This window comes from Vombatus ursinus, unplaced genomic scaffold (assembly GCF_900497805.2).
Source record: "Vombatus ursinus unplaced genomic scaffold, bare-nosed wombat genome assembly UNPS02014812.1, whole genome shotgun sequence".
Taxonomy (NCBI): Eukaryota; Metazoa; Chordata; class Mammalia; order Diprotodontia; family Vombatidae; genus Vombatus; species Vombatus ursinus.
Window position 1 is genome coordinate 66,898,053 of NW_020954590.1, and position 17,240 is coordinate 66,915,292.

The following is a 17,240-nucleotide window of genomic DNA, read 5'->3' on the forward strand; positions in this document are numbered from 1 at the left end:
TTAATCTCAATAAAAATGAAGAATATACAGACTACAGGCAAGAACTAAATTTCTCCAGTGCATAAACTTGGAATATTTTGCATTTTGGTAAAAGAAAAAAATATAACCCTTAACAAAATCATAGTAATAATAACATTTGTTCTGTCCCTCCCTCTGGTCTCTTTTGTTTCTATACTTTTTCTTTGGTTCACAATTAAGATAGATATATTATCTTTTTCTTCAGATTGTTTGTGGTTTTATGTTTTTAAATCATTGATCCAGTTGGAATTTTTATAGTATATATTGTGAGGTGTCAGTTTAAATTTGTTTTTTTTTCACATTGCTATTCATGTCCCCTCAAATTTTTATTAAATAATGATTAATTTTCCCCATGTCTTGTAATCTTGCATTTATCAAATGCTAATTTTTCATATATATTTGCATATGCTTTTCATATATATATTTAGTTCTATTTCGCTACAACTATTTTGTCTTTATTGGCATTTCTCTGTCCGTCTTAGCTGCATTACCTGCCATTCTGTCTTTGATTCTATTAATCTTGCTTTTAGTTGATGCTATTTTATAATTTTCTTTCCTGAAGTCCTTTTGCAGGGCCTCTTCAGTAGATTTTTAAAGGCTGTGCCAGAGAATGTATACTCTGATAGGTTCTTCTAAGATGAAAAGACTGGGATTTTTTATTGTCTGAAGACAGCCTAGCTGAATTTGGGAGATTCATCACCAAAAGCTTGGCTATCCTGTGATTTTGTTCAGTCGTAGCAGCTCCTAAAGAATGTCTTCTAAGTCACAGATGGGTTGCAATCTACATTGGTAGAGGCAATACCTATTCTGATTAATCAGATTCTTTAAAATATTTTTAATTTGGGAGAATTTTATCATCCTTTTCTCCCAGGATTTATAACTCAGTTCTTTATTCTTTTTATGCCTAATTTTTTTGGGTAAGTGGAGGCTGATTTTAATTATTTTAATTCTTTGCATATATCTATTATTTATGATTTTTATTTCTCTGGATTTCTTATATTTCTAGTGCTGCTATGGCTGTTATTGTTGTAATATTTGTACTTTTATTTTATCATCCAACTTCTTTTATTTGTGCATCAACTTTTTGACAAGGATTTCATATAAGAATTTCTAACAACTTTATTTCTTTTCCCAATTTCTTTTGCTACTTTTGAAGGGGAATCATAAGGAGCCAGGCCTTCTTATGCTCTCTTGCTCTGCAATCTACTTCTCTATCCTCCTTCATCTTATTTTGTTTCTCTTACATGAAATTATTTGTTTTTTTGCCCTTGTAATAGATGGTGCTCTGGGCAGATGCTTGGCTTATATCATTATTGAAATATGCTTATATTTTGGTAAGGCATCCCTTCATTTATTAGAGCCTGGTAGAGTGTCTTGCTTATGTTAGTCATTTAATATCTGTTAAATTGAATCTTAAATCTTCATGCTACTAATTAACTGACATTGATGAAATATTTCATTTTGATCAACAAACAGCTTAATTTAATTGATTTTTTCTGATTTTTTTGTGTTTTCTAAAATAGTAGCTTCTCCATCTGAAGCTTCAAAGGGACCTTCTGACATAATATGGAGCTCTAGTGGGAGTGATCTCTCAGAAGAAGATAAAGAGATGCCTTGTCAATCTCAGAAATATAAAAGATGTACTCCCAACATAGATGACAACAGCAGTGAAGGTAAGTTGCTAGATTTTTAAGAAATTCAAGTTCTGTTGCATTTTTTCTTCAGAATCAATAATAATGATATTATGTGGTTTGACTAACTTGTGTTTTGGATAAAAAGTGTAAGAATTAATGGGTAGAAGAAATGCTTGGTTTAGTTATGATTATGTTTTAATTCATTAGTGTTCTTGGTGATTTGTAGGTCATATGAAAGCTAAGGATTTTAATTATGCTAAAAGCCTTAGATGAACTGAAGTCACGTTTACAGCTTTTTAATAATTTGTATCACTTCGGTGATGCTAGACAACATTTAAAAAGGTTTATTTGAAAGGCACACATTAGAGAGGCCGGTTTTTCCCTTAGTTACTGTGCCTATAATTCTAGGAACTGAATGTGACATAGTGTCAATGATGTAATTGCATTTCTATTTACTTTGATGCTTTGAAAGATCCTTGGTTTCATTCTATGTAAATTGCAGTCCCACCGCACTTTGTTGTTATGAGAGATTCTTGTTCATATTTTCACTTTAAAACGTCTGTGGAAAACGCCATCTTGTTCTTTTAGTGCGTTGTTTGATACCATTGTTGATCTGTTGCCTCTCATCATTACTCCATGAAAGGCTGACCTCTTCCTGTTAAACATACCCCAGTGAAGTCATATAATCTGAGTTTGAATGAACCTTAGAGACCATTTAATCCATGTATGAATAACACAGGACAACCCTGGCCTTGTCTTGAGGACCATTATTGTGGGGAATCCACTGTTTCCCAAGGCAACATGTTTTACTTTTGTACAGCTCTAATTATTAGGAAGTCTTTCCATATGCTGCATTAAAATCGGCCCTCTCTAGTTTCCACTGATAAGTTCTGTCCTTTGGGGCCAAGCAGAACAAGCTTATCCCTCTTCCATTAACTACCCTTCTAGTACTCAAAGACTGTACCCATTCTTCAGGCCTCCACATCTTCTCTTTTCCAGGCTGTCTATCCCCAACTTTTTTAATCAGTCCTCATATGGTATGATCTCAATGCATTGACTATTTTGGGTGCTTTCCTCTGGACATTAACCAGCTTATCAGTATTATTCTTAACATTTTGTGCCCAGAAGTATTAGAACACACTATTCTAGATATTCCCCAAACAGTGAAAAGTTGTCTAGGACTATGCCCTTCCTAGATTTGGATACTGTCTAGGATGACATTACTTTTCTTTTCTTTTTCTTTTTTTAGTTATTGTAGTATGATATGAAACCTTTACAGATGAGAAATTGTGGCAGAGTTACAATTTGTAGTAGGATGAAATAAGGGATCTTGTTGACACATATTGAATTTGTAGTTTATTAAAATGACTAGATCAAAGGTTCTTAATTTTTTTTTATGTTAGCCTTTGGCTGTCTAGTGAAGGCAATGAATCGTTTCTCAGAATAATGTTTTTAAATACAGAAAATAAAATAATGTTATAAAGCAAACCAGTTATATTGAAATATAATTGTCAAAATATGAAAAGAAGTTCGTGGATCTCAGGCTAGGATCCCTGGTCCTAGTTATTTTTCAGGTAAAATGCCATCTAGCTACTCCTTCCTTATATTTTACTTGTGAAATTAATATTTTAAAACTAAGTGTAAAATTTTACCTGTATCTCTATTAAATTTCATCTTATTAGATTTGGCTTCATGTTTTAGCCTTTCAGATGCTTTTAGATCCCAATTTTGTTTTCCATTGTGTTTTAGTGATCCTTCCCAGCTTTATGTTATTTTTTCTTTCTTTTTAAAATTTTTTTTGATAATTAATTAATTTTTAGTTTGTGATATTCACTTCCATAATATTTTGAATTTTAAATTTTCTCCCCCTTTCACTCATCCCTGTACCCCCAAGATGGCATGCAATCTGATATAGGCTGTACTTATACATTCATATTAAGCATAGTTTCCCATTAGTCACGATGTAGAGAACAATTAAAACTAATGGGAGGAACCATGAGAATGAAGCAGTAAAACAAAACAACAAAGGAAAAGGAGAGCAAATAGTATGCTTCCATCTGCATTCAGACTCCATAGTTCTTTCTCTGGATGTGGATAGCAATTTCCATTGTGAGTCTTTTGGAGTTGTCTTAGATCCTTGCATTGCTGTGAAGAGCCAAGTCTATCAAAGTCAGTCATCACACAGTGTGGCAGTTACTGTGTACAACATTCTCCTGGTTCTGCTCATTTCACTCTGCATCAGTTCATGTGAGTCTTTCCAGGTTTTTTTGAAGTCTACCTGTTCATCATTTCTTATAGCACAATGGTATTCCATTATATCCATGTACTACAACTTGTTCAGCCATTCCCCAATTGATGGGCATCCCCTCAATTTCCAATTCTTTGCCTACACAAAAAGAGCTGCTATAAATATTTTTGTACTTGTGAGTCCTTTCACCATTTTTATTATCTCTTTGGGATATAGACCTAGAAGTGCTGTTGCTAGGTCAAAGGGTATGCACATTTTTATAGACCTTTGGGCATAGTTCCAAATTGCTCTCCAGAATGATTGGATCTGTTCATAACTCCACCCACAATGCAATAATGTTCTAGTTTTCCCACATCTTCTCCAACATTTGTCATTTTCCTTTTTTGTGATATTAGCCAATCTGATAGGTGTGATGTGATACCTCAGAGTTGTTTTGATTTACATTTCTCTAATCAATAGTGATTTAGAACATTTTTTCATATTACTATAGGTAGCTTTAATTTCTTCCTCTGAAAACTGCCTGTTCATATCCTTTGACTTTTTATCAATTGGAGAATGACTTGTATTCTTATAAATTTGACTCAGTTCTTTATATATTTTAGAAATGAGGCCTTTATCAGAGACATTGGAGCTTGTCACACGTTTGTATTTATCCTCAGTCACCTGGCTTTGGTAAATTATTCTTTAAAATCTGACTTAGTTGCTGGGTTTTTTGTTACATCAGTATTGTTCTTTTCAGGTAGCTTTTTTATTACTTATCAGGAGCATTAGTGTTCATGCCATCATAATTCTGTTTTTGATAATGTTGTACCCATCTTAAGCCAGCTTAGAGGCAGCTAGTTAATGCTAGACTTGGATCCAGAAAAGCCTGAATTCAAATGCAGCTTCAGACACTTACCTAGCTATAAAACTTATTTAATCCCTCTCAACCTTAGTTTCTTCATCTCTAAAATGGGGGAATAATAATAGTACTTACCTTCCTGAATTGTTGTAAAGATCGAATGAGATAATATTTAAGTGTTTTTGCAGACTTTAAAGCGCTATATAAATGCTAGCTAGCTATTATCAATGATTTATCTATTGAGTTATAGACCATGATATAATATCCATTCTCTGAACTCTTTGAAATCTGCTGTGCCCTCATCTAGGTGTATCTGACTTTAACACTATTAGTAATAGCTCACAATTCTATAGTGCTTCTAGGTTTATACAGCACTTTCCTTACAACTACCTAGTGAGTTACATAGTCCAAAAATTGCCATCCACATTACACAGGTGAGGAAATTGTAACTCAGGGAGGTGATTTGTCCACGATAAATATAGCTAAATGTTGACTGGTACTCGAATCCATTCCTGCTGATGCCAAATTCAGTGTTCTTCCTTCTATTATACCATGTAGCTTTCTCCTCCTTGTATGTCGTGGACCTTAAGATGCTGTGACCTCTCTTTCATGTGGCCTGATCAAGATGGTTTTAAACTGAAAGTATTCTTTGCCTTCCTCAAATTGTCCCAGATTACATTGTCTGGATTGTTCCTTTGCCTTTGTATGTCATTACATTAAGTAATTATGATTTTGTCAGACTCTGCCACATCAACTTTCACTTTGTATATAACAGTCTTTTTTTTTTTCTTTTTTTGTCTTTTGGTTGGGCAGTGGGGGTTAAGTGACTTGCCCAGGGTCATACAGCTAGTAAGTGTTATGTGTCTGAGGCTGGATTTGAACTCAGGTCCTCCTGACTCCAGGGCCGGTGCTCTGTCCGCTGCACCACCTACCTGCCCCTTCTATAACAGTCTTAAAAGTGTCAGAGTCAGGATTTGAAACCAGGTCTTCTTGTCTCTAGCTACAGTTTTATATTAACTGAGCCATCTTGCTTTTTTTTCCCTATTCCACCAACTATCTCTCACACATGTGGATAAGGGATGAATTTGTAGTCCTCTGTGACAGAAAGAATATTATAAAAGACAAAGTAGACTATATAAAAATAAAAAGCTTTTGTACAAAAAATACATGCAGCTAGAATAAGAAGAATGAATGATGACCAGGGGAGAATGATGCTGTAAATCACAATGAATATGAAAAAGTCATTGAAATATGAGAAGATTTGTATGAAATAATACAGTGAGCAAAACAGAACCAAAAGAAAGGTACACACAAATGTCACAACTATGTAAATGCAGACAACTTTAAATGACAACAAAACTATCAGAAATGTTGGGCAATTTCTCATTTGCCTAGGAAGTAGTTACTTGGCAACCTGCAACTTCAGCTTTCTTGGAACACAGCCAAGAACTAGAAAGTAAGCAAAAGAGACTGCTGAAATAATTATGTGCTTTGGATAGTATGCCTGACTGTGTAGGAAAGTCCCTAAGGCCATCACTCAGACTTTTATTATCTTTTAATTTATACACAGTTTTAGCAACCTTGGTTTTCTGGTTTCTTAAACCTTAGTACTTATGAGGCAGCAAATCAGAATGGAGGAGTGCTGACAGTAAAGTATAGAGGTACTGATTAAAGAAGTAAGACATGATAGCAAAAGAAAATTCTGGAAAAACTACTATACTACTTTAAAACCAGTAATTGAGGGCCATGATATTATCCCGTCATCAGGAAAAGATTATGTTTTGTATACTTTCTTATCCTTAAGAAAGCATGTAATTATGTAATGCTTTTGGATTCAATAAAAAATGGCTAAAGTTAACATTTTTTTGTACTTAAAAGAGTAAATTGTATTTTTTTGAAAAATCCATTCATATGAGATAGGGGTTTTTTTGGGGGTGGGAAGGGGATTGGCTGAGGTGAGGTACAGACCTGTTACTTCATCAGCATAAGGAACTGCCAATGTGGGAACTTCCTCTCACCAGTGGCGATTGTCTTAGAGAGTTGCTTGAGGAACTGAGAAAAGTCATGGGAGGGAGAGAAAATTTAAAACTCAAAAGCTTTTGGAAGTGAATGTTGAAAACTAAAAATTAATTAATTAATTAATTAAAAAGAAAAGATCATTTTAAAAACTATAAATTGCAATGCTAGTGCTATTATAGAAAAACAAGCATGATATAACACTAGTGTTGAAAATCTAAAATGATACAATTTTATTTTGAAACAGCAAGATTTGGCAACTGATTAGACATGTTAAGTGAGGGAAAATGAGGAGATTAAGTATAACACCAAAGTTGCAAACCTAGGTCTGGGGTTTGGTGAGGGGTGAGTGGCAGCAGGCCAAGGGAGTGAGGTGTTTGAGAGCTGATGATAGTATGGAGTTAAGAAAGTCAGCTAGATGGTTGAGACTAGGAAGAGAGGAAAGTGAAGTTGGAACTAGAATAAGGGCCTAAGAAACTATAGAGGAGTAGAACCACTAGAATTCATGATGAGGGTGAAGGGTAAGTTTAAGAAAGATGCGGCATAATGACAGATGAAATGATAGGAGGATATGATCCCAAAGAAGGTCAAAGTTTTTAATTAAGGAATTGGAAAACTCTTGATTAATGGTGAGATCCATGCTGTGACCATCCTATGTATGGCTGAGGTAGAGTGAAGGAATAAGTCATAGATTTAAGGAGTCTGAGGAAATGTGAAATTAAGGCATTTGAGGGAGCATCAGCATAGTTGTTGAAATCTCCTAGTGTGAGGCAGGAATTGGGAAGGAGAAGAGAACAGTGAGCCAAGGGTTAAACTCCCCAAGAAAAGAGGGAAAATTACCTGGGGGTCCAGTAGAACAACCACTTGAACAGTGTGGATAATTGTTATAATATATTAATTTCAAAGAAGGATATCTTCCACATGGAGAGTAGTATAGTGGATAAAGATCCCGCCTTTAGAGTCAGAAGGATCAGAGTTTAAGTCTTGCCTCAGATAAGTCTGACCATGGGCAAATCACCTGTTCCCAAACATCCTTTGATCAACTGCTCAATAGATTATATTTTTTTAGATATTCTGAATTCCATTAGGATATTTTATGGAAAGAAAATGAGTGTAGGTTTTGCTGTCTCAGAAGGAACTTGGGAAGATTTGGGATCATAACCACAAAAATCATCTATTCTAACTCTTTCATCTAAGCGATGAGCAAAATGAGGTCTGTAGAGATTAAGTGACTTGCCCCAGTTTACTCTGGAAGTAAACGGCAGAGCAGAGATTCAGACTCCAGTCTTGTAACTCCATGTTCAGTGCAAAGTCTTTCCCTGGTACTTCTCAGTCTTGGCTGTGTGTCCCATAGGGTGACTCAGGGTATGTGTGGTGACCCTTGACACACAACTACTGCTCTCATTTCACCTTGAACATCTAGCCCTCTCGTTCTTGTCCTGTGGCAAGTGTCCTGAGTCTTCTTAAGTGGTACCTTCTGAATACTTTTTGTCATGTTTAAGCGACTGGTGTGTTACTTAAAAGATTAAAATATCTAATTTTAATTTAAGGAAATTTTGCAAAGATCGTGCCCAGTTAGGTTTTACTTACTACATCAGTAATTTCTTTGGTGTAAAGAACCCTTAGAAAATTCTTTCTATGAATGTCTATTGGTAACTTTCCTCCATCTTAGATCATTTGAATTATCTGAGTCACTGAGAGCTGAAATTATCTGAAGTGATAGAAGCAGTGCTTGAACCCAGGTCCTCTTGATTCTAGGCCAGCTCTGTTGCTATAGGAAGTGACTATTTTAGCTCATTCCTCAGTGTTGAATAAAATCTATGTAGGTATTTATAGAGTTGAAGTTACAATTCATTGTAATTTAATGTAATTTATGTTGTCAGGTGAGCCTCAATTCATTGACTGGGAGAATGATAGTGACAGTGAAGAAGACGGTAGTAATGAATGTCCCGAATTTGTAGAAAATGAGAGTGCGGTGGAAATATCAGACTGTATTTCCTGTGCAAGTAACAGTCCTCAGACTAGTGAGGAGAGAGAACATGACTTTTCTCAAGTAAGTATATTTTTCATTTCAATATTGGAATATAAATTAATCTTTTTTAAAAAAAATCAACATACTTAATTGTTTTCTGTCCTGTGTGTTTGTTGACAAGTAAATTCTCTCCCCCTGCTGCCACCTTGGAGTTAGGCTTTAAGTTCTTTTGTTCCCCCTGAGTTTTACATGGTTTAAATCTAAAGAAACCGGGGAAATAAGAAAAGGCCTTACTATATTCAGCCTTAATAGGTTCCTGGGAAGTCAGGATCTCTGCAGGATGTTTGGAACCTAAATTCTTAATTGTAACATTGATCCAACTGTATTAGGTCAGTTTATTGACCTAAAGGTGAAGTACAGTTTAAATGTTCCACATTCCATCTCCACATGGCAGATTAACCAGAAATTGGGGCATAACCCAAATTTGTTCATAAATGCTAGTAGAAATAGACCATTTTTTAAATAGTCGAACTGACTTATAACAGCATTCTCTAAATTCAGACATCAATACAGGTGTACTGCTTTTAAGAATCACAAAAATTCAACAGAGGGGTGAACAGCTGACTGACAGTGGAAAAGAATCTTAGAATCACAAAATTTCAGAGCTGTAAAGAACCTCAACAATCATCCAACCTGTAAAAGAATCTTTTTACATCATAAAGGAAAAATTGTCATTGGTTTTTTTCTAGGCCAAGCACGAATTCTACGTGATCAGTTTCTAGAAGTCCTCATTTATTTCCTTGTTCTGTTTGTGTGGCCCCAGTGTGATCAACTTGTCTCTGCCTCCATTGATCTTCACCCAGATGTTCTTCATCATATTCCCCCTTCTTTTTTTCCTAGATTTCTTCAGTTGTGTGCATCTTCTTAATATATAATTCTGCCCTGTCCATTCCCTTTTGTTTATCTTTTTCCTTTTTTAATTCGGTGTACTCTTCCAGAACCCTGTTCTAACTGTGGTTGGAGGTGGTGCCTCTGCTTCTTGTATAGTTTGCAGCGATCACGAACCGTGCTCATTGGTCACATCTTTCCATCCCCTGAGGCGAAGTTCATGTGGGCCTCGTGTCCAGAACTCGTTGATGGCAGCTCTGTATTCCCTTATCTTCTCATTTATCTTGGGTTTTTACTTCTTCTTAACCATTTTTTGTTCTGGTCTTCTCACTTTAGAGGTTGTTCCATGTTACTTCCAAAAGAATCAGAGAGAATAGTGCTTCCTTTTCTCTGTTATGCGTTCTCATTATTCCATCAACCCAAATAGTCTGTGGGCTCACTACCCCCTTTTCATTTTCCCCTTGCTTCCAAAAAGCAGGAAAGAAGTCCTTTGTATTCTTCTTAGTGTGGATGGTCATCCTCAGCTGATCTGGAGTTTTAGTTCTCCTGATACTTCTTATCTGTGACTTTGCCAATGTTTTTATTTTTGTTATTCATTGTCTGTCCTTGTCTTTCATCTTCTTTACCTGCTTTTTAAAGGCCTGGATTGACTTCTTTGTCTGAGGTGAAATTTGAACTCAGGTCTTCTTGACTGTAGGCCTAGCGCTTTATTCACTACACCACCTAGCTGCCTGTAGATGAAGAGAAGTGGGACTAACTTACTCAAAGTCACACAGGTAATAAATGGCCGAGGTGGGCCTGGGTTTTAGGCTGGTTTTCTTTCTGTTTGACTGGGTTTTGGACTGAAAGTCAGGAGACTGGGGTTCTAGCTTCCCAGTGACTTGCAGCAGAACTTCATATATTCTCTTGTATTGTACTTAGGTCTTCATTTTTAAATTAGGAATAATTGCTCTAGGAATCATAGAATATCAGTGGTAGATGGGACCATAGAGATCATTTATCCTTGTCTTTTCATTTTTACTAAATAGGAATCTGGATTCCGGAGAGTAATATGTTAAGGTCACACAGAGAGGATTTAAGATTTAGATTCAGCTCTCTTGTTAGTATCTTGTATGGTTTCTTCATTGCCATATATCCTCTCTGCTTTCATATTATGAAGCTGTTGTAAGAGCATATGAGGTAATATCTAGAGCAAGGGTTCTTAAATAGAGACCTATGAATTTTCTTTTTAAAAAAATATTATTTTGACAACTGTATTTCAGTATGGTGGTTTCCTTTGTAATCCTGTGTATAATTTTATACTTGTAAAAACATTATTCAGAGAAGGAGTCCGTAGTTCCTTTACCAGACTGCTAGAGGAGTCCATGACACAAAAAAGGTTAAGAACCTTTGTGCTATAATTTCATTTTAACTCTGTTTGTACAGCTCAGTTTTGTACCTGCAGGTCTGTGTTTGTAACCTTACTCAGAAAGGGATGGTCATTGAATTAGCAAGCAGTTCCACTGCACAGACCTCAAAAATAACATCGTAGTGGGCTGCTATAGAGCTGATAGACACCTGAATTTCTTGAAGAATCAAAAGTTGCAGTGACACAGAGGGGAGGGGTGTGTGTGGGGGTGTCTCATGAGTGATGTGCTATACTGGAAAGAGTAGTGGATTTGTGGTCAGAAGACGTGTGTTCTCTTCCTGGTTCTGTGGCCCTGGACAATTCACCTAAATTCTCTGGGCCTCATTAAAACGAGGGAGTTGGCCTGGTTGTCCTCTCAGGACCCTTCTAGATCTAAATTCTCTCATCTCTGCAGTGCTTTCTTTCAGGACCCTTAATAAATCCAACTTACTACTTTCCATTCTCTCCAGTAGACGGCACCCTAGCATTAAAGTCATTTTCCTGTAACTCATGTTAGCAGTGCCTCCCTAACTAGTTCCCTGTAGAGAGCGGCAGAGACATAGCAGATGGTTTACTTTTAGGTGGGTATATTCTTAAGGAAGTATGAAGGAAATTGGATTTAAATGAGACTTGTTATGTAATTTTCAGGTTGGTTATGTAGTGACAAATGTGGAAATACTGTGTGGGTTAATAGTCATAGGAAACAGCAAGCAGTTCAGGCCCTGGGTAAGGTGAGCAGTTGAGACTGGCTTATAAGATTAAAGTAGGTCATGTACTTTTGAAGAGAAAGCTAATATAGCTTCACTGAGTTAGAAGATTTGTGACTTTGAATTGCAGATCCTGGTTATGGAACAAATGTTATATTCTTTTGCCCTGGTGGGTCAGAAGAACAGTTCTGAAACTAAAGGACAGTGGGACATGAGGAAGCTCTCCAAGCAAGATTTGGAAAAGTTTAGGGGTGCATGTAAATGGCCTTCTTTCTGAGTTATTGACCTAGGAGAGAGATGAATTAAAGGATGTCTGAACCCATTAATGTTGTACTTGGCAAAATTTGAAAGTAATAAATTCAGTCTGACGATGTCAGTTTTTTTTATGTCAGTTTTAATAAGGAATCATAACATTTTAAACCAGTGAATTGTTGTTCAGACGATGCTTTTTAGGTTATGTGTGGGCTTTGCTTTTTACAAAGGCATAAAAGATCTGGGCTAAAGTTTAGAAAACTCTCCTCCCATTTTATACTAAATTTTATGTATATTTATACTAAAATTTATATTCCTATTTCTGATCTCAAGTTTTTAGATATCATTCTATTTATAAAAATTACTGAGGAAGGCAACTTCATTCTTGGGCTTCTTGCCAAAAATTGTTTTCTTATCTTTCTCACAAATCCCTTCTTAGTTGGATGAACTCTAAACTTAGAATTTGTAGTACTGAATAATAGTTGGAACTGTGGCAATCATTGGTTAATTTCTTTTCCTGCTTCTTACCATTCCTTGCTACACCTTTCACCCCCTCCTTCCCCTACTCTTGGTTTCTTTTTTTCCCCATTCCCTTTTCATAATCAAATGCTTTAGTCTTTAGTTTGGGAGACTCATAAATAAAACAAAAAGCCTTTACTTCGTAAACATTTCTCTTGCCTTTTAGCAACATTTTTTTCTTTTCAGAAAAAGAAATGGCTCCTATAAATCATCATATGTAAATATTTTATAGTGTTCTTGGGTTTCTGGTTCAAAAATACTCCTGCTTAGGGAATGTAAAACTAAGTGACTTTTGAAGACATGCCTTTACATTCACTTAGGTGAGTATCTTGGATTTCTCTTGCTTGGAGAGCCAGAATGGGTCCAGAGATTTCCTAGTGTAGTACAAAGTTCTCTGAAGGTTCCCACTAGTCCTGTCTAGTTGTGCTTATAGAGTAGTTTTCTAACCAAAACATTTTGGTCACTGTGCATTTTGTGTTATAAAAAGATTTGGGTGAGAGTATTTTTCAAAGAATTGGAAAACCGTGGTACAAAAAGCCATTGTACTACAATGGATCAGAAAGTAACTGTAGGAAAATGATTTCTCACACAAAAAGTTGTTCTACTGGCATAAAATTTTGTAGGCATTGGAAGGCAAGCATAGATCTGAAGAAACTGGTCAAAATAATTAGACAGAAGTACAGAATAGGAGTATACTCTTAACATTTTTGCAGATCGGTGTATTGGGGGTTATTTTGTTTTCATAGACCACCTAAGACTCATGGATATAATATGGTCTAGACACAGGGATGGGGAATATGCAAGGCCACATGTGGCCCTCTAGGTCCTCAAGTATGGCCCTTTGACTGAGTCCCTTAGGGCTGCTCTTGAGGACCTAGAGGGTCACATGTGGCTTTGAAACCTCAGGTTCCCCACCCCTGGTCTAGTGGAACTGAGCTGTATCGTCCAGTGAAGGACAAAGTTAGGAGCTTAGACTATCTTCTGGAAACCTTGGCTGTTGGGAGAGGAATTTAGTGTGTAACAGATTTATATCTCGATTGTTGCAAGTGAACTCTGTTGGACTGCATATTTCTCAGATGGCTAGGCAAAGAAGATTGTAAAAAATACATGGACTTTTATTTATGTCTTATTTGGCTAGAAGTGATGTGACTTCATTTCTTGATAGTTGTCTTCTTGATGACTAGCTTCTGATGAAATTTGCATTTGGACAAAGAGTATTCTCATCCGGACTCTCAGAGATAATGCCAAGGCAGAAGAGTTATGCTGATAAAAAAAAATTGTCATCTGCTGTTGGTAATTTCTTGCTTTGTGTGTGTGTGTGTGTGTGTGTGTTGAGAGAGAGAGGGCTATAAGAAATGATGAACAGGTTGACTTCAGAAGAACCTGGAAAGACTTGTATGGTCTGATGCTGAGTGAAGTGAGCAGAATCAGGAGAACACTGTACACAGCCACAGCTACATTGTGCGACGACTGATTTTGATAGACGTAGCCACAGCTACATTGTGCGATAACTAATTTTAATAGACGTAGCTCTTCTCAGCAATGCAAGGATTTAAGACATGTCCAAAGGCCTTGTGATGGAAAATGCTATCTACATCCAAAGAAAGAACTATGGATTTTGAATGCAGATTGAAGCATACTAGTTGGTATTTTTTTTTCTCTTTTGTTGAGTTTTGTTTCCTCTTTCTTGTGGTTCCTCATATTGGTTCTAATTTTTACTTACAACATCACTAATCTGAAAATATGTGTAATAAGAATGTATATATATAACCTGTATCAGATTGTGTACTGTCTTGGGGGGAGGCTGGGGGGGGAAGGGGGAGAAAAATTTTAAACTCAAAAGCATATAGAAGTGATTGTTGATAAATCAAAATAAATTAATTTAAAAAAAGAGAGAGAGAGAGAGAGAAGGTGTGTGTGTGTGAAGGTGTGTGAGGATATCATGGAGTTTAACGGCCAAATGTTCCCTGTCTCCTGCCCTTTATTACTCATGACCTGCAGTTGATCATAAGATCTTAGACTTGGAGTTAAAAGGGAAGTGAGAAGTTATCTCATCCCACCCTTTCTTTTTAGTAAGTGGCTTTTCCTGAGTCTGTGAAACCTGATACGTGAAGTGATTTGCCCAAGCCATGTATTGAAGAGGTGGCAGAGGGGCCACTTGAATCTAGTTCCTCTGTTTCTACACCTAGCACCCATTTCACTGTATGAAGTTCCTGGGTGCCTGAATTCTGTGTTACTAGGAGTTATGCATGACTCTACCTTGACCATTGGGGTAGTTCTGAATGGAAGGATTCAGGTTATTTAAATGTGCCTTGAAGTGTCATAGATTTTTGTGTCTGTGCCTTCTTACTCCCTTTTATTTACTTTGCAAATCTTAAAGTGTTACATAAATTCTAGCTATTATTACTATTATTAAATTCTAAATTCTTTAAGAGTGGGCTGTCTTTTAGTTCCTCTATTTCCAGCACCTAGCACACAGTACCTTCTGTGAGATAGGCACCTAATAAATACTTGTTGAATTTATTTTAGTCGAATTATAAGTTAGTAACTATCATATAATCATTTGAAAATTTTGGCCTTGTCTGTTGACATTTGATGAGTGCGTTTGCACAAAGTCTTAGCTATAGCTAAAAGTCCTTATCTCCATGATTTGGCTTTGTTCTCCAGAGAGAGGATTAGAAAATATTTTTTTTAAAATACTTTAAAAAAAATTGTTGTTTAAAAAAAGGAAAATGTAATTTATTATGTAGAAACATGCTATTTACAGAAGGTTGTGCTTATCTAAAATTGATCTGTCCAATTGTAGAAAAATCATTAAGATCATTGCCTCTGACCTAAGCTAACCAGAATAAAGCGAACACTGAAAAGCCTACTTTAGAACCAGCATCATCAAAACCAAGTTCATCAAACTCAGATACCTATTAAATGTCTTTTAATGTTTTTTGTTTTGTTTTGTTTTGTGCTTATTGTTGTTATAGGTTAATATCAACAGTCAGAAAAGACTTGATGTTTGTATTGCTGATAGATGGCTTGGACTGTTAACCTTTTGGTTAGTTTTGAATGGCCCAGAGGTGTTATTGTTTGGACATGAGTGATGCACAAGCTCCTATATAGACCTTTTGATCAGTCAGTGGCCAGTGAATAGGAAGAGGAAAAGGAATAAGTAAAAAATTATTTTTGTAGCCTGGGGAGCTGGGAAATGATGGTATCAATATCCAAATAGAAATAAATGTTCAGCACATGGTAGGAGATATGGGAATGTAGTATGGTGAAGAGGACAGAGCTAGAGAAGTATATTGTGGGGTCCTCTGCATAGATATGAAAATATTTTGGTGGAATATTTTAAAATGATTAACATTTAAGAATTCTTCAAGTCTAAACCTTGGAATCTTCATTCATATGTTGAAGCAAGATGAAGAAAAAAAGAGCATAGAGTTAATTTGTAGAGAGTGTGATGAAAACACTATGTAAGATAAATTTGAAATTAGAATTATTTCCCATGGATTTATTTAAATGGTTTGGTCACTGTGTGCATTGTCTTTATTAAAAGCCAACAATTTTTAATGAATTTCATGAAGACATTTTTTTGAAAGTTATTAATATTTTAGAGATGATTTAACTAGGACCGCTCTATAGGGTGGCTGACTCAACTAATTTTTTTGGCTCTGAAATTACAAAAGCATTTCAAAATGTTCAAAGGAATATATACCTTCCTCTTTCTGACAGTTTTAAGTTCAAGAATTCTTGTAGTAGTATTCTTAGGTTTCTTCCCTTTCCTAGGGAATTGAGATTTCATTCCACTTGACCTGTGCTCTGACATCCTAATTTAGTAATCACATTTCTGTTTCCCTTCCTAATTTCCTCTGTTCCAGAGGTTATTCAAAGAGAAAAAAGGAGTCCAATGGAATGAAAGAAGACAATCTGATGAGGGTGGGTTTTCCTTCCTTCTTTCTCTTCCCCTGATGCTGCCCTTCCTTTCCAAGAATCAAATTCATCTCCATAAAAATTTAGGTGTAATAAGAGAGAAATAAGATCTTTTGTATGTGCCTCTTGTCAGTCAGTCAGTAAACATTTTATTAAGTGCCTACTTCCAATGTGCCAGGAACCATGCTGAGTGTTGGCGAGACAAAGAAGGATAAAAGACAGTTTTTGTTCTTGAGGAGCTTAGTCAAAAGGGGGAGGGGGGAGAAAACATGCAAACAACTATCTACAAACAAGTTCTATTCAGATTTAAACTGGAAATAATCACCAGAGGGAGGGCACTACAATTAAGGAGGATTTCTGTTGCAGTGGATAGAGTTCTGGGCCTAGAGTCAGGAAGACCTGAGTTCAAATTTGGTCTCAGACACTTAATAGCTGTGTAACTCTGAGCAAGTCATTTAACCTCTGTTTCCTTCAGTTTCCTCAATTGTAAAAGGGAAAGAATTCATGTGGGGATCAAATGAAATAATATTTGTAAAGCACTTGACAGTGCCTGGCATGCTATATCAATGCTAGTCACTATTATTATCATCATCATCATCATCATCATTATACATTTGTCATTCTAAATTCACCAGTCTCCTAAAGTCACAACTAAACAAAAGAATTAATGAAACTCTATAATGATTTTTGAATAAAGAAAAATTTGGGAAGCCTTATTCAGTCCAACAAAAAGACTCGGTAACTTTGATCAATACAGTGCTATACCCCCACTCTAAAAGACTCAGGGTTTAAAATGCTATCCTGGATTGAGAACTGGTGGACTCAGAGTGCATT

At 36.0% G+C, this 17,240-nt stretch overlaps 1 protein-coding gene across 4 annotated transcripts in view; it reads left to right on the forward strand.

Moving 5' to 3' along the window:
* LOC114054196 (DNA repair-scaffolding protein-like) overlaps positions 1 to 17,240 on the forward strand; it is a 556,996-nt gene that overhangs the window by 26,582 nt on the left and 513,174 nt on the right. For 3 of the 4 annotated variants that reach the window (XM_027877359.1, XM_027877362.1, XM_027877361.1), the window contains exons 4-5: positions 1,542 to 1,691; positions 8,641 to 8,810. In XM_027877359.1, coding sequence (XP_027733160.1) covers positions 1,542 to 1,691; positions 8,641 to 8,810 — 320 coding nt within the window. The remainder of the gene's footprint in view (positions 1 to 1,541; positions 1,692 to 8,640; positions 8,811 to 17,240) is intronic. The other variant, XM_027877360.1, reaches the window with a different exon arrangement.